At 49.0% G+C, this 14,329-nt stretch overlaps 1 protein-coding gene across 2 annotated transcripts in view; it reads left to right on the top strand.

Moving 5' to 3' along the window:
• Nucleotides 1-13,617, top strand: part of HERPUD2 (HERPUD family member 2) — a 28,407-nt gene extending 14,790 nt beyond the window's left edge. For both annotated transcript variants that reach the window (XM_031951673.1, XM_031951668.1), the window contains exons 5-8: nt 4,237-4,359; nt 11,450-11,773; nt 12,217-12,331; nt 12,665-13,617. In XM_031951673.1, coding sequence (XP_031807533.1) covers nt 4,237-4,359; nt 11,450-11,773; nt 12,217-12,331; nt 12,665-12,826 — 724 coding nt within the window. In that variant the 3' untranslated portion in view covers nt 12,827-13,617. The remainder of the gene's footprint in view (nt 1-4,236; nt 4,360-11,449; nt 11,774-12,216; nt 12,332-12,664) is intronic.
• The last annotated feature ends 712 nt before the right edge of the window (nt 13,618-14,329 follow it).

The raw sequence follows: 14,329 nt of genomic DNA, 5'->3' as shown, positions 1-14,329 counted from the left end.
CACTGAGAGCGGTCAGCCGGAGAGCAAGGAGGAAGGCTGGGCCTTTGATTCCCTGAGCATGACTTGGATGGTCGTGAAGGACAGGACCAAGGCCTCTGGCCTTCCGACTCCAGCCACCATAAACCAGCTGTTTTTGTCATGGTTGTCGGCCTGGAGGAAGAGGCTGGTGTGAGCAGGGAGCGGTGGGCTCCCCCGGCCAAGAGCGGGATTTCAATTTGTGGACCATGAACAATGGCCTCTTGCCAAGGCTGGAGAGCACCTGGAAGGAGCTGGGAAAGACCCAGGAAGGGCAAGGACTTGGAACGCGAGGCCCAGAGGGAACGCCGTCCAGGCTCCTCCTGAAGAGACGAGTGTTTGGTGGCCACCGCATGGTCAGGTAGGTGCTAAGAGCAGGAGAGCGAGAACCCACGAGGGCCGCCTTGCAGGACTTGCTGACTGGATACGAGCTGTTCTTAGGCTTTGGTTTTTTTCCTTTTCGGCTGTTTTTTCCCAGTTAACAAAACATGTGTTTTGTCTCCCATCCTACTTCTTCCTCAAGAGGGAAGAGAACCCTCTTGTCACAGATCTCTAGAGTAAAGCAAAGCAAATTCCCTCCCAGGCCCCTGATTCCCATCTCCTTCCTTCCGTGTCTGGAGTCAGCTCCCACTTCATCAGACCTTTGACCTCAGGATTGGCAGGGTGAAAGGGGTCACTTGTGTCTTTACGTGGCTGTTCCTCTTGTCTCAGCATCGGTTTAGACGTGTCTTGTCTGGTTTCTCTGAACCTCCATCATTGTTTCGTATGGCACGGTATTATTCTGTTAATTCAGATGACATCCTGTGTGCATGACTCCCCAATTAATGGGCATCTCATTAGTTTTCAATTTTCTGCAGCAAAGATAGTAGCCATAAGTAATTTTTTGGGTGATGAGTGACCCCTCTCTTTGATCCCTCATAATGGTATTTCTAGTTCAGAGGGTCTGCTTGATTTAATGACATTTTGAGCAGATTCCCCACCAGAAAGTATGGACCAGGTCACAGCTCTGCGGGCTGGGCCTTAGGTGCCAGTTTTCCCATAGACCTTCCAGCGTTTGTCTTAGTAGCCAGGGTGATGGCACAAGGAGAGCTGCTTTAATTTGCATTTCTCTAGTTGTTATAATTTGTAAGGAGCTTAGGAAGCTGTCACCCTTGGCCACTTCCCAGAAGATCATTGGCGTGGTTGCCCTGATCATGGTAAATCCATCTGCCACTTTCTTAGGGTGTGCGTCTTGTACATGGGCACGCATTTTTCTTCCAGAAGGAACTGAGGAAGGTTGTACCAGTGCTGCCGAAATGGAACCCATTAGGGGCCCTTTCTCCACGGAAGGCAGAAGCAGGTTGGGAAACTTAATAGGTAGCAAGTCGTAACAAGAGTGAATATAATTTGCCGTCTTCCCTGGAGAGATGAGGACTAAGTTGGCTGGCCCAAGCACACAAGAGGAAGTGGAATGTGTCAGGGGAGTCCGACCAGCTCCATCTCCTCAGATCCTCCTGGAAAATGCCCATTGTCCTGACCCTAGACCCTTCATGAACACCCCCTTTCCTGCAGCCACACTGCAGACCCACTGTTGGGGGAGAAACTGCCCTGGAGCCTACCTTGCCCATCGTCAACATCCGCCAGCCACGACCGAGCTCAAGCGACTCCAGGAAGCCACACCAAACCCCGGATCTCTGGTCCCGTGGCCCACCCAGTCCTGTCAATAATCTTAGGAAGATGCCGTCTGGAACTACAATGCCTGCGTACCTAGAAAACAAGCTGTTTTGAACCAGGGTCTGTGGCCCAGCCGAATGGTCGGATACCCAAAGTAGATGCAGGTTACCGAATGACGTGCTGCATCCTGAGGATCTGCGGGTTCTTCTTTATGAATATAGAGTGTGAGCTCTGGAAAGCAGGGTCCGCTTTGCTTTTGTATCCTGAGGGGAGAGCACAAAGCATTCTTTGTACATCATAAGTGCTTAATAAATGCTTTTTTCTACTTTTTTACTTCTGGGTCCTGGTTTAAAAACCAAGATTGACAAGTTCCTGGTCAGAGATAAAGTTCATCAGACAAAGGCTGGTAGGGAGGCGTTGCCCAGGTTCTCATAAATCTAACTAAGAAGGCTTTAAACCATAAAGAGAAATTTTGCTGAGGATAATCACAGTTAGCATTGACGAAGTAGTTACTGTGTGCCTGTGTCAGTACAAGGATTAACTTGTTTGGTTCCCACAACAAGGGGGGACCCTGTCTGGAAGGCAGATGCGTGATGTTGCTGCTAATTTAAGGGGTATTCTGTTACAGCCATCACCGGGAAACACATGGAGAATAGAATTGTTCCTGATACTTGAGTGAAACCCCTATTGAGGAACCATCCCTATTCCCATGGGTCAGTGTTGGCTGCAGACGTCACGTGACAGGAAACCACAAGGGCTCCTAACTCTGGCCCTGGGGGACGGCCTAGTCTGCAGACGCCACCAGCAGGGTCATACCAGCCCTCCAGCAGTGCCGCAAACTTTCCGTGGCTTGGGTTGAACATTTTTCTCTTTGCTGTCTTTGGAATTTTTTCCAGTTTCCCCATTATCTGTCCCTTCTGCTCCCATATGACAGTAAAGAAAAAAGAGAAAATAATTGGTGACACTGAATGATCCATTGACCTTGCCCTGCCATCCCAGGGCAGTGTTCTCCCACCCCTTCTTGGGAGACATCCTTCATGTCAGATGCATCCTTTTTTGGCTCTCCTGCCTTTGCTCTGAGATCGTGGGCACCTTGGCCAGCTTTTCTGTGGTTGCCTGGGGTCCTCTCAGACAGCATTGCGCCCGTTTCCTCTGCTCTAGGACTTTCGTGCTCCTCCGCCTCCTGATGGTTACCATCTCGTCCTGGCTTGGACACAGCTGTTAGCTTGCTTGTTTCCTTTTGAGAACAGGAACTGGAGCATTCATTTGCCTTTCTGGATATTCCTTAATAAGTGCTGGTTGACTGACTTGATCATAAGAAGAGCTGCTGGTCTCATTCCAACTTTCCAGGGTCATTTGTACTGATTCACAAGTCTATCAACAGTGTACCAGTGTGTCTCCCCCCCCTCCCTCTTTCTGGCCTTTCTACCACAGCTTCCATGGCCCAGATTGTCTCTAGAAGGCTACTGTATTCAGATGCAATCAGAGATTTACCTGAGGGCCAGTAACTGGCCCAGTAGAGCTCCTCCTTTCTCTTTCTTTCTCCTCCTTTTCTTGGTCTCTCTTTTCCCTCCCAGTCCCTTCCTTCTTTTCCTGCCTCTCCTCCCTCTCCCCCTGCACAGAAGGGAGCCATTCTCACTATCAGTTCATTGGTAACGAAAGCACGTTTTCAGATTCGGAGAACCGGGGGTGGCCCCACCGTGGCAGTTGGGACACACAGCCTGGCACCTGTGGCTGGCTGACTGGCTGTCACATTTCTTGCTGGTGGTGACAGGTTGTGTCTGGGGACCTTTCTCATCTAAATGTGCATACCCTTTGACTTGGAGCTCCCCTGGCTAGGAAGGAGGACTCAGGAGGAGTCACCTGGAGATAGAAAGGCCCCAGACACTACACAGGAGCAGGACTTGTGCTAGCCAAGGAAGGGGAACAAAAAGCAGCTGTGCTCCCTGCCTGTGGTGAAATCCTGCAGAGCTGCAGGAGGCAGCTCCTTTGGCCCTCTGGTCAGCTCCGAGTCCCGTTTGCTTTTTATTTTTGGCATCATAGCAGATTTTGTGGGAGGGAGAGGAAGGCCATCCAGCCGGAAGATGGCAACATCACTTTATTTCTTCTGCGTATGTGTACTTCAGAGGGGCTGAACTTGGTGCCATTTGTAGTCTTACAAGGGACAGGATGTTGGAGTGGGGGTGGGGGTGGGCTGTATTTGGAAATGACAAAAGATAGTAATAGAGTCAGATGGAGAAGCATTAGCATTGCATCCCAGATTGAAAGGGAACTCTGGTAGTTGTTGAGAATGACTAGAAGAGTAAAGACCTCTATGGCCTGAGATGCAGTGGAGGTCATCGGGACTTCTAAGAAAGCGAGTCCCCTTCCTTTCCATTAAAATTGTCGGACTCGCACGTTGGTGGTCATCAGACAGACCCAGGAGCATTTTGTGCTGTGCCCAATGCTGGGGGACTAAAGATCTACGTTTTGAGATGATGAGTGAAAATAATCGAGAATAAGTTCAGGCTCATGGCTTCCACAGGCTAAAAATCTCAGCCCTGTTTTCCCCGCTCTTTTCTATTTCAGAAATGTTGGGAATCAGTTTCCTGGGCAAGCTCTTCCAGCTGCATTCCCCGTCTACCCTGCTTTCAGCCCCCTCCAGATGCTCTGGTGGCAGCAGATGTACGCCCGGCAGTATTACATGCAGTAGTAAGTTTTTCCCACTTCATCATTTTCAGTTGCCATTGCATGGTTTGCTCTAAGGGCCTCCGCAGAGGCAGGCTGGCCTTGCATTGGTCGCGTCCGTGATGTTGCCCGGTCAGACTCCAAGTCCCGTAAGTGTTGTGTGGGCCAGGTCTTCCTGCTGCGTGAATGGGCACCTCACCCCCGCCGTGGTGAGCCCTGCTCCCAGGACGCACGTGTGGAGAATGTGGAGGTGGGGGCTCGGGACTCTGCAGGCTGGAATGGGCAGGAGTCCCATCGGTAAAAGGCCGAGACTCACAGCTTGGGGAGGATAGCACAAGAAACCCTTGGTTGTATTGTTTCAGTCACACCTGCCTCTCTAGGACCCCACTTTAGGGCCCGGACGCTGAAGGGCTCGGCCATTTCCTTCTCCAGCTCATTTTATAGATGGGGAACTGAGGGCAAACAGGGTTAAGTAATTTGCCCAGGGTCACCCAGTCAGTGTCTGAGGCTGGATTTGAACTCATGACCATGAGCCCCTCCACGCCCAGTGCCCGAGGCCCTTGTGGCTCCTGACGCTGGGCACACTGGGGGACCGTGGGGGAGCCGCTTTGGTTCAGTAGGAGGTGAGTGACTTGAGGGCTGGGGACCCTGGGGTTTTTTTGTTTTTTGTCCCTGGTACCAGACACATGGCACATGGTCTTGTGTTCAGCCCTGTGACTTCATTGGTGTCTGGGAAGTCACTAAGAGAACGTCCTGCTGTTGGTACCTTTTGCCCCGTGGGCTACTGCCTGGGGCACCCAAAGGTGGAGTGACGGGCCTAAGGTGACAAAGCCAGAGGTGAGGCCGGAGCTCTGGTCTCCCTAAGCCCAGGCCTGGCTTTCTCTCCGGGATGTCACGGATTCCTCTTACTGTGTACAATGCAGGTGCTTAATAAATGCTTCATTGAATTGGGTTGTGGTTATTTGTGTTTGCTTCTTTGTTTTTAGTTTGGTTTTTTAGCCTTAACAAAGGAACATTTACTTTGGAGGTATCATGGGGAAACATAGCAACCCCTTGGGGGCATAATCTCCCCTCCTCCAACCTCAGACTTTCTGAAGGAGAGGGGCCTTTTGAACTCAATTCCCACATAGCCTCAGTCCCCTCCAATTCAAATCTCACTCCTTCCCTTTGAGACTTTGGGACTCCAGCTTTGAGCTTGGGCCTTCCCTGTTGCCACATCTGGGCATCGAATGTGGGGTACCAGGGTTACCACGGCTCACTCTGGAGGCCATCCCAACTCCACACTTAGAACTGAAAAGGAGTAACCGACCAAGGAGTTCTTCGGGGCCTGGGATTAACGGGGTGTCCCCGCCTCTCAGAGGAGAAAACTGTCCTAGGTAGAAATCTTTCTTGAGACCGTCCATCTGTAGTCTGAGCACAGTTGTCAAGTGTCCCGTTCTAGAAAGAAAATTCTGGAGGAAAACCCCCCAGCCAGAGAATCTCTCCCAAGATTCCCTCTTAATGCAAAGGGCCCAATTTTATTTTAGCAGAAACTCATAGCTAACAGAGATTATTCTGGACCCCATTGCTTGAGGAGCAAGCAAGTACATTTTCCCCTTTCCCTGTGGGTTTTCTGGGAGTCTTAAAAGGGTGGAGGGCGATCTTGTCTCTGCCACAAGCTCCCATGTTAAAGGCACCCTAGTTTCATTGAATTACTTAGAGGCAGATTAGCTTTTACAATTGTTCACTTCAAAGGTTTTAACAGGAACAAACATAAGCAATCCCTAAAAGCTCCCTTTATACTACCTTGGTTTCCATGAGCCAAGAAGGGAGGGGGGGAGTAGATTCACAGCCTTGTTCAGTTCCTGTGTAGCCTCAGTCCCACGTTTCAAGTCCAAAGCTAGCCCCTTGGCTCGGGCCAAAGTCCCCGACTGCTGGGCCATCCCTGCAGCTGGTTGTCATCTCCTGCCTATAATCCTGAACTCCCAGGTCTCCTTGGCTCAAGTTCCCGGGCTGCTGGAAGAAGTGCATTTTATAGCTATTAAAATAAGCAGAGTGGGATTTATAGCCCGAAGAGACCTTCGCCATCCCCCGCTGGCTGGCTTCTCCAACCTGAAATACTTCCCTCTCTGGCCTTATTCAACCACCTTGATTTCCCTAGCTCCCCATTCTCTTTCTGTTGTCTTCTCTTCCCTGGCTGGCCAGTAGTTTCCAAGGCCAAGTCCTTGCCATTTGTCCTCTCAAAGGGACATGGAGGAGGATTTATCACTGAGGAGGGTACAGACAGAAGAGGCTCCTTGCTGCTTTTGTGGCGCTCTTGGAGGAAAAATGGAGAAAACCTCAAATGAGAGGTTTAGCAGCCCCCCGCCTCCTCCAGGGAGGGGCTTGGCCATTTCTGGGTTGCTCGACCTGGACTGAGACATGGATTCCCTCCCTGACCCCTCTGTCTGCTTAGCCCCCAAGCCGTGTAATTCTTGCCTCCCCTGGCCCTGCCCCTTCCACCCGAGTCCCCACACTCACTTCGCCAGGCTCTTTCTCTGGCTCTACCTGTGTTCCTTCTTCCTCTGAAGTGGAGCGGCCCCTGTTCTGCCAGGATCCCAGAAGCAGGATTTGAATTTGGCTCTGGCTGAGTCAGAGGCTCAGACCTCCCCCCTCCCCCATGGGGCCAGCTGCACAGTGCAGGGGGCATTCACATGGAGCCCTCAGAACTGAGTGGGGGGCTAAACTGCGGCTCGACAGCTGTGACCGGGTCGCTCAGAGTGGGAGAGACCAAGGGCCATTTGCAGGCTGCTTTAGTAAAGCCATGGGAGATGGTTGTACCTGGCATTCGGCGTTGTCTTGGCAGGGACAGGCCAAATGATGGCCGGGTCGGACGTGCCCCTGCCCTGCAGTACAGGGACTCCATGGCTGACCGCCTCACTTCCAGTGGGAAGGCCCCGAGGCTACCCAGCAGCCTGTCGCCTTGTGGTGTCTGTGGGAGGGGAGGACATAAGAGAAGAGATTCACGGGAAGTCATCTAGGCAGCAGACATTAAGTGCCTGCTGTATGCCAGGTACTATGCTAGAGAGGCAAAGCATGGCAGCGCCAGGGTCCCTGGGTTTTAAAGAAGTAATTGCAGGAACAAATCCCTACAGGAGAAGGCGGAAGGAGGCGCGACCATTAAGGGGGATGGGGAAGGACTTTCTGGAGAAGGCCGGCATTCCACTGAGTAGTCCAACAGACAGAGAAACCGAGGGAGGAGCCTCAAAACAAGAGGTGGTTGTTCACATTAAACATCCTCGGTTCCGCCTCGGCTTTTGTATGGGGCAGTCTCCCCATCCTGCTGATCCTCCGGGACGTGTCCCTCTCAAGGAACACGATACTTCCCCTTGTGAGCCCAGAACTAGTCTCTGTGCGCCTTGGATACGGCCCCTTTGGCGCACCCGACCTCCCTCCGTTCCTCTAGGGAGCCTTGTGTTTCTGTTGGCCTTCTTGTGTAACACGGCCTGGACCTGGACCTTCGTTCATTCCAAAAATGTAGGTTAAGTGCCTGGACCTCCTTTATCCTCCTCCTGTCTCCTGTTTCCCTTTGAAGGTCCATCGCCAGTCCTGAAAGTCCTCCGTACTCCATTATCTCGGCTGAGATCTTTCCTCTGTCTCTGTCTGTGTCTCTGTCTCTCTCCCCCTCCTTATCTCTCCTTGTCTCTGCCTCTCCCCCCTCCACCCTCATCTTTTCCAACAAGTCCTCGTCCCCATCATCGTCCTCACCAGGCTCACTAGCCTCTAAAGGCTCTTTCATGATCCAGTGCCTCCATCTTAAAACTCCGCACTCATTTTCCCCCTCCTGGTGATGCTCCTGTACCTTTTGTCCCTTTGGAGCCCAACCTCCACCACTTCTCCTTCCATTTGCTTCTGAACCCTCTTCAGGGTCTTTTGCTCTCAATTGTTCACCTAGAATTATTCTCCCTTTTAAAATTAAAGGTTATTTTTACAATTGGCAAAAATGATTCCCCCTCCCACCCAATTAAAACCATTGTTTCCTTCATTGCCAACCTAATGACCTTTTCTCAGTCATCTGTGTCCCCTTTGATCCTGTCCCAGTCGGCTCTCGGACACTTTCTCCCTGGGTTTTTGGGATATTTCTCTGATTCTTCCTCTGACCATCCCACATCTCTGTTAACTGGGTCTTCATCTGGGGAGTTCCTCACCCAGGATCACTTGGGCTGCTTCCTGCCTCCTCTCACTTGGTGATCTCCATTGCTTCCCTCTCTTTCCCTAGTTCTCCTTGGGCCTCTTCGCCTGAATGTCCAGGAGACCTCAGATGCGGCAAAGTAGAACTCCCCAGTTCCCCTGGAGCTGCCGTTCCTGTCGAGCGCAGCCCCCCAGTCACCCGCTCCTCCTCATTCGCCCTCACTTCTCTGTCTGTGACCCTACTCCCTGCTGCTCAGGCCCCTATCTCATGCTTTCAGATTCTGCCCCCCTGCCTCAGGTCCCTCTTCTCTGGTCCCCTGAGCGATTGTTCCCCTCCCCATGCTGTAAATGGCCCCCAGCACTGCAAATACAAGAGCCTCGGGCATCTGAAGCTCCCCACTCCCAGCACCCTCTTCCCTCTCCAGTTTTCTTATAGACTGTTCTATTGCACACTCCTACCCACCAATAGTCAATAATCCTTTATGAGGTTCCTACTGTGTGCATACAAGGCGCTCACAGTCAAATGGAGCAGCCTTGTACAAAAGGGAACAGAAAAGAGAGGCAGGAAGAAGATGGCTCAGGAAGGCTCACCTGTCAGGTCAGAGGTGAAGATGGCGCCTGATGGGAAAATGGGAATGGAGAGGCTGAGGAAGCACCGACAGGTGTGAGCTTGGGGGCTGATCAAGAGCTGAAGCCCTCTTGGAGGGGGGAGAAGGCCAGGTGTATTTGGAGGTGCTTTTACTCCCATTCCTCCCACCTGGGACACCTGGCTCTGTCACCTGCCTCTTAGCTGTCCTGGCTTCCTTCAAGATCCAGCTCTAATCCCAGTGCTCCCATTTGGCCGTCCTTCCAGTCCTCCCACTGTGCTTAGCTTGGATGTAGTATTTAGTGTGTGGTGTTATTTACAGCTCATTCCCCCCCTCTCCCCCCGGAGGAGTAGGTGCTGCACACAAACACGCACACACATACATGTATTCTTCTCTTTGTCTTATCAACCCCAGGCGCTTTGGCTTTCACTCTGATTACTCAATTAAAACTCCTCCCACTTCTTCCCAGAGAAGCCTTCCATCATAATAAAGAATTTTGTAAAAGAAAAGAAAAGATTTAAGCAGAAATAACCAACGGTGGCAAAAATCCAGCGGGCACCTTGTCTTTCTCTCATGGCCAATCAACGTGTCCCAGACACAAGGGAAGGTATTTCTCAAGCCTCAATTTCGCAGTTTTGTTGTTGAAGCCTCTTTTTCATATGGTTATTAATTATTTACAATTCTTTTGAGAACTCTTTGTTCTTATCCTTTATCTACTTCTTTATTGAAGAATGGCTTTTGATTTTAAATCTTTCAGTTGTCTATCTTGTATGTCAAACTTAGAAAAATTTGATTTGAGGTTTATTTTCTCTTTATCACTTATTTGCTTTTCATAGTTCTTTCAGTTTGATCACGCAAAAGCTTTGGGATTTGATTGTAACCAAAACAAATTATTTTATCTTTTGTAATCATCTGTGTCATTTATGTGGTTAAGAATTCACCCACTACCCATAACTGTGGAAGATATACAATTCCTTTATTTTTCTCATTTGTTATTTGGTTTTTAATAGTCAGGTCATGTATCTGTTTTGAATTTTTGGAGGTATGTGGTCTAGGAAATCGGTGTAAATCTAATTTCTGCCTAGTAGCTTTCCACTTTTTCCAGCAATTCTTTACTAGGCAATTTGTTTTCAGGTTTATCAGACTGGGTTATTGGAGTCCATTATTTTTGATTCTTCCTTGTCTGATCTTCCCCCCCCCCCTTTTTTTAAAATGTACTTTTCTGCTTTTAAACTAGCACCAAATAGTTTTGATGATGTATAACTTAGTTTGAGTCTGGAAGTTCTATCTTCATTTCTAGTCTATTCATCATTTCTCTTGATGTTCTGGATCTTTTGGGGTTTTTAAAATGATTTTCTCATTATTGTATAGAGTTGTAAAGGGTCCCTTTGGTAGTTTGATTTAGTAACACTAAATATATAAATTAATTTTGCTAGTATCATCACCTTCATTTAGGTCATTTGTTTCTTTAAGGAGCATTTAGTAATTGTGTCCACCCTAGTGTCCAGTGGGGATATTTTGGTGGGTGTTCACAGCACTCTTGTAATTGCCCAATCTGGTGGCCTCTTCTGTCCATGTTCTCCTTGGGTGTTCTGAGTTTCCTCTACTCCTTCTTCAGCAACTTTAGTGACTTACCTTCTATATCCACCTTTCCCAGCTCGGTGCCTCGATGATGAAGGATCATCAGTCCTTCCTAATACGTTGCTCTGCCCTCCCAGGCCTCTTCTCTGGTTGGAATTCTTGCATAATCTCAAACTCCTGATCCTGGCACTAAGAGCCAAGACCTTCTGTAATCTAGGGCTGGGTGTCCCATGCTTCCTGCTCTCCCCTGTGCCTCTTCTGCAGCTCGCTGGCTCCAGAAACTTTCTCTTCCAATTCTTCCGCCTGGAAGCTGTCCTTAAAATCCAGCTCAGTTGTTCTTTCTTCTGGGAATGCTCTTTTTTCTGGGAAGTCTTCATTGGTGGCTTCCGAAGGCCCTCTTCCCTCCACCCCCAATGAGTTTGAGTTTTCCTTCTCTTATACTTTATAGAACTTACATTTATAGCTAAGTCCTCATCATTACAATGTAAATTCAGTGAAAGCAATAACGATCCAAATTGTGGCTCTCCCCCAGTGCCTCGCCCAATGCCCTGTAACTGAGAAGGACTTCACGTGAAATCGGATTGAACGTCTTCATTCACTGCTGTTGCCAATGGAATTTACTGGGTGGGGGACACAATTTTCTTCACGCTCTTACTACTTTTCACTTGTTTTCACTGTTCACAGTTATTATTCCCGGGTTGCTTCCCTGTGAAACTATATAGGCCCTTTGGATGAAAAAAGAATAAACAAAGCATTGTGACTTTTCTTTTTAATTATCTTCCCTTTGATTATTTCAGTCAAGCTGCTGTTTCAGCCCAGGCAACGTCCAATACTGACCCATCCCGACCTGCTGCTGCCCAGGTTCCCAATCTGGCCCATGTCCCTGCTCGTGAACCTCAGCCCGGTCCAAATGCAGGGGCCCAGGAAAACCGAGCCTTGAACCCGAATGTGCAGATGAATGCGCAGGGAGGTCCTGTGATCAACGAAGACGACCTGAATCGAGACTGGCTAGACTGGATGTACACGTTTTCTAGAGCTGCTATCCTCCTTAGTATTGTGTACTTCTACTCTTCCTTCAGCCGCTTTGTCATGGTGATGGGAGCCATGCTGCTGGTCTACCTGTGAGTAGAAATCACCTGCCCAGCTCTGCCGGGGGCTTACGAGTGGCAGGAACCTTTATCTGACGGGGCCCGTTGCGTCTGAGCTGCTGGGCGCTCTTGGTTCTGAGCGCCAGGTGAAGTCTGCCCTTTGCAAAGGGCTCTTTAAGTGAGAAGCCCTTTGGGGAGAGCTTGAGTCTCGGTGGGCAAGCTGGTGGTTTCTGAAGTTCCTCGGCCTGTGAGCACGACAAACAGGCTTCCCGAAGAACCCGTCTTAGTTGAGAGTAGGGATGGGTGCTCGGAACACAGTTAGTCTCTACCTGAGGTGGGGAAGGGGAGGGGGGTGTGCCGTGGCCTGCCGTGGGGAGCCATAGCACCGATCCTAGACCCCGGGTGATCTCACTCACTGTTAAGTGGTACAGCCGTTTCTGATTTCTGATTCTTTTTTTCCTTATGTTGCCGAATAGACACCAGGCCGGATGGCTTCCCTTTAGACAAGAAGGAGGGCAGCTACAGGCCCCCAATAATGCCGGTGTGAACCACGATGGGCAGGATGGGAATAATCCGGACCTTGAAGAAATGGTACGTTGGCCCAGAGGCTTGTTAACAAGGTCCCTCCCCCTTCTACTTTGCGCCTGGAGTAACCACAGGATAGAAGATCAGGAGCTTCAGAAAGGGCAGCTTGGTTTCCTCCTCCTGATTTCATGATCCAAAGTTAGACTAGCCCGGCAGGTTGTGCGCGTGGTGAGAGTGGATGTCCCACCTGGCTGGGTCCCTCCCTGTCTGAGTCCCGAGCGAGGACTCTTCTTGGCTTCTCTCTGGAAGGCCGGGGGGTGCAGCCTCCCAGGTCATGCTTGTCGCTCTTACTCCCCAGGGCAAGTCCCTCACCAATGTGGTTTTTGTTTGGTTTGAAAGGAGCATCTGATGGATGATGGGCTTGGTGAGGAGAGTGAAGAGGATGCCGGGGAGGATGCCAGTGGTGGGCCTCAGCCCGGGCTCATGGCTTCGGCCTGGTCCTTTATCACCACCTTCTTTACTTCACTCATCCCGGAAGGGCCTCCCCAGGTTGCCAATTAGACCTGACCACCTGTGCCAGCCGAGAAAGAACTGTCCTGAGAAGTGGGTTTGACTGGAGGGAAGCGTTTTAAATAACAGTGCAATTTCAAAAAAATTTATAACTTTCTTTTGATCATGTTGTAAAAAGGTGTTTTTTTTCAGCTTCTCATGCACATGAATTTTTTCAGCACAAGTGAGCTACAAAATGTGTGCTTTTTTAAACATCCTTTAAGGAGGAGCACAGTGTGATAATAATGTTGGTCTTCCATGTTTTATTCATTTCAATTATGGATATTATAGCAAGAACAAAATTGTTGTTAGTGCATATTATTCCTTTAAAGAGCTGTTTAAAGTATCAACGTCTACAGCTAGGAGCCGATGGCCCTTGAGCAATGTGAAATTTGAATGAATAAATACGCCTATTTTCTGTGAATGACCCTAAAAGTTAAAAAGATGATTTTTATATTTCTAGTTTTTCCAAAGAATGCCCGTCACACAAAATGAGCTAGAGCAGTATCTTTTCTTCTGCAACACAGCAATAAGTCCTCTTACTGCTTATCGAAAGCTTAAAATTTTTTAAACAAGTTTTCTGATGCCAGAAGCGATTATGGAAATTTTCTTTTGTAGAATATACCCTGTTAATTGGAACTAATCCTTTTAAAACAAGTAAACAAGCAGCTCTTCAAGGGAATTAACAGTGATGTTTGATTCATTACAAATGTTTGATATATACAGTACTTTTTATAAAATGAGATGTACTGGAAATCAATCCCTGTAATTAGTTTTTTTAATAAAAGGTCAATTATAGTAAACCGTTTGTGGAATATTTATTTAATCATCTTCACTAGCTTGCCATTATACTTCAGCCCTTATGTTAATCAGCATAATGGTTGGCAGGGAGAGCTCCAAGGTCAGAGGTCAGTTTGTGTGAGCAGGATAACGGACAACTCAAATTCAGGGAGTGATTGTGAGAGGACCGATTTAACACTGTGCTAGGGAAAGACATTTCTTCCTTATGGAGAATCATTTTGCGAAACTCGATTAAAATCAGAAAGCTGCTTTAATGGAGATACGGAATTGGAACTTGAAGGTACCCATGGGTATATCTGTCCCCCATTATTCCCGGCAGTGTTGGAGACATGCTGTTCATATTTTTCTCCCGAATTTCCTCTCTTCAACGTTTCATTTCATGGTATCCGCATTTACAGTCATTAAGTCTGATGGCTTCCGAGAGAGCCCCTCTTATGCTTTGGCCCCTGATAACTAGTTTCCTGGTTTTAATTTTTAGTTTAATTCCCTAACAGCTTTCACGTGCTCATTTCTGTCAGGTCATAGTCCGATACTTCATTGAGGTGATCCTGGGTACTCAGAGGCTACACAAGTATAGAGCAAGCTCTCGCGGGGTCTGCCCGCTTAGGAAGGCTTCCCAGACGGATGAAGCAACAGGCAAATCTGCTGTGTGGGACTTAGCGAGTTGGGGAGGGGTTCACCCCCGTGAGATGATTACTTATGGCAACCCTCAAA

Source organism: Sarcophilus harrisii, chromosome 1 (genome assembly GCF_902635505.1).
Source record: "Sarcophilus harrisii chromosome 1, mSarHar1.11, whole genome shotgun sequence".
Classification (NCBI taxonomy): domain Eukaryota; kingdom Metazoa; phylum Chordata; class Mammalia; order Dasyuromorphia; family Dasyuridae; genus Sarcophilus; species Sarcophilus harrisii.
This window is presented reverse-complemented; position numbering and strand designations above follow the sequence as displayed.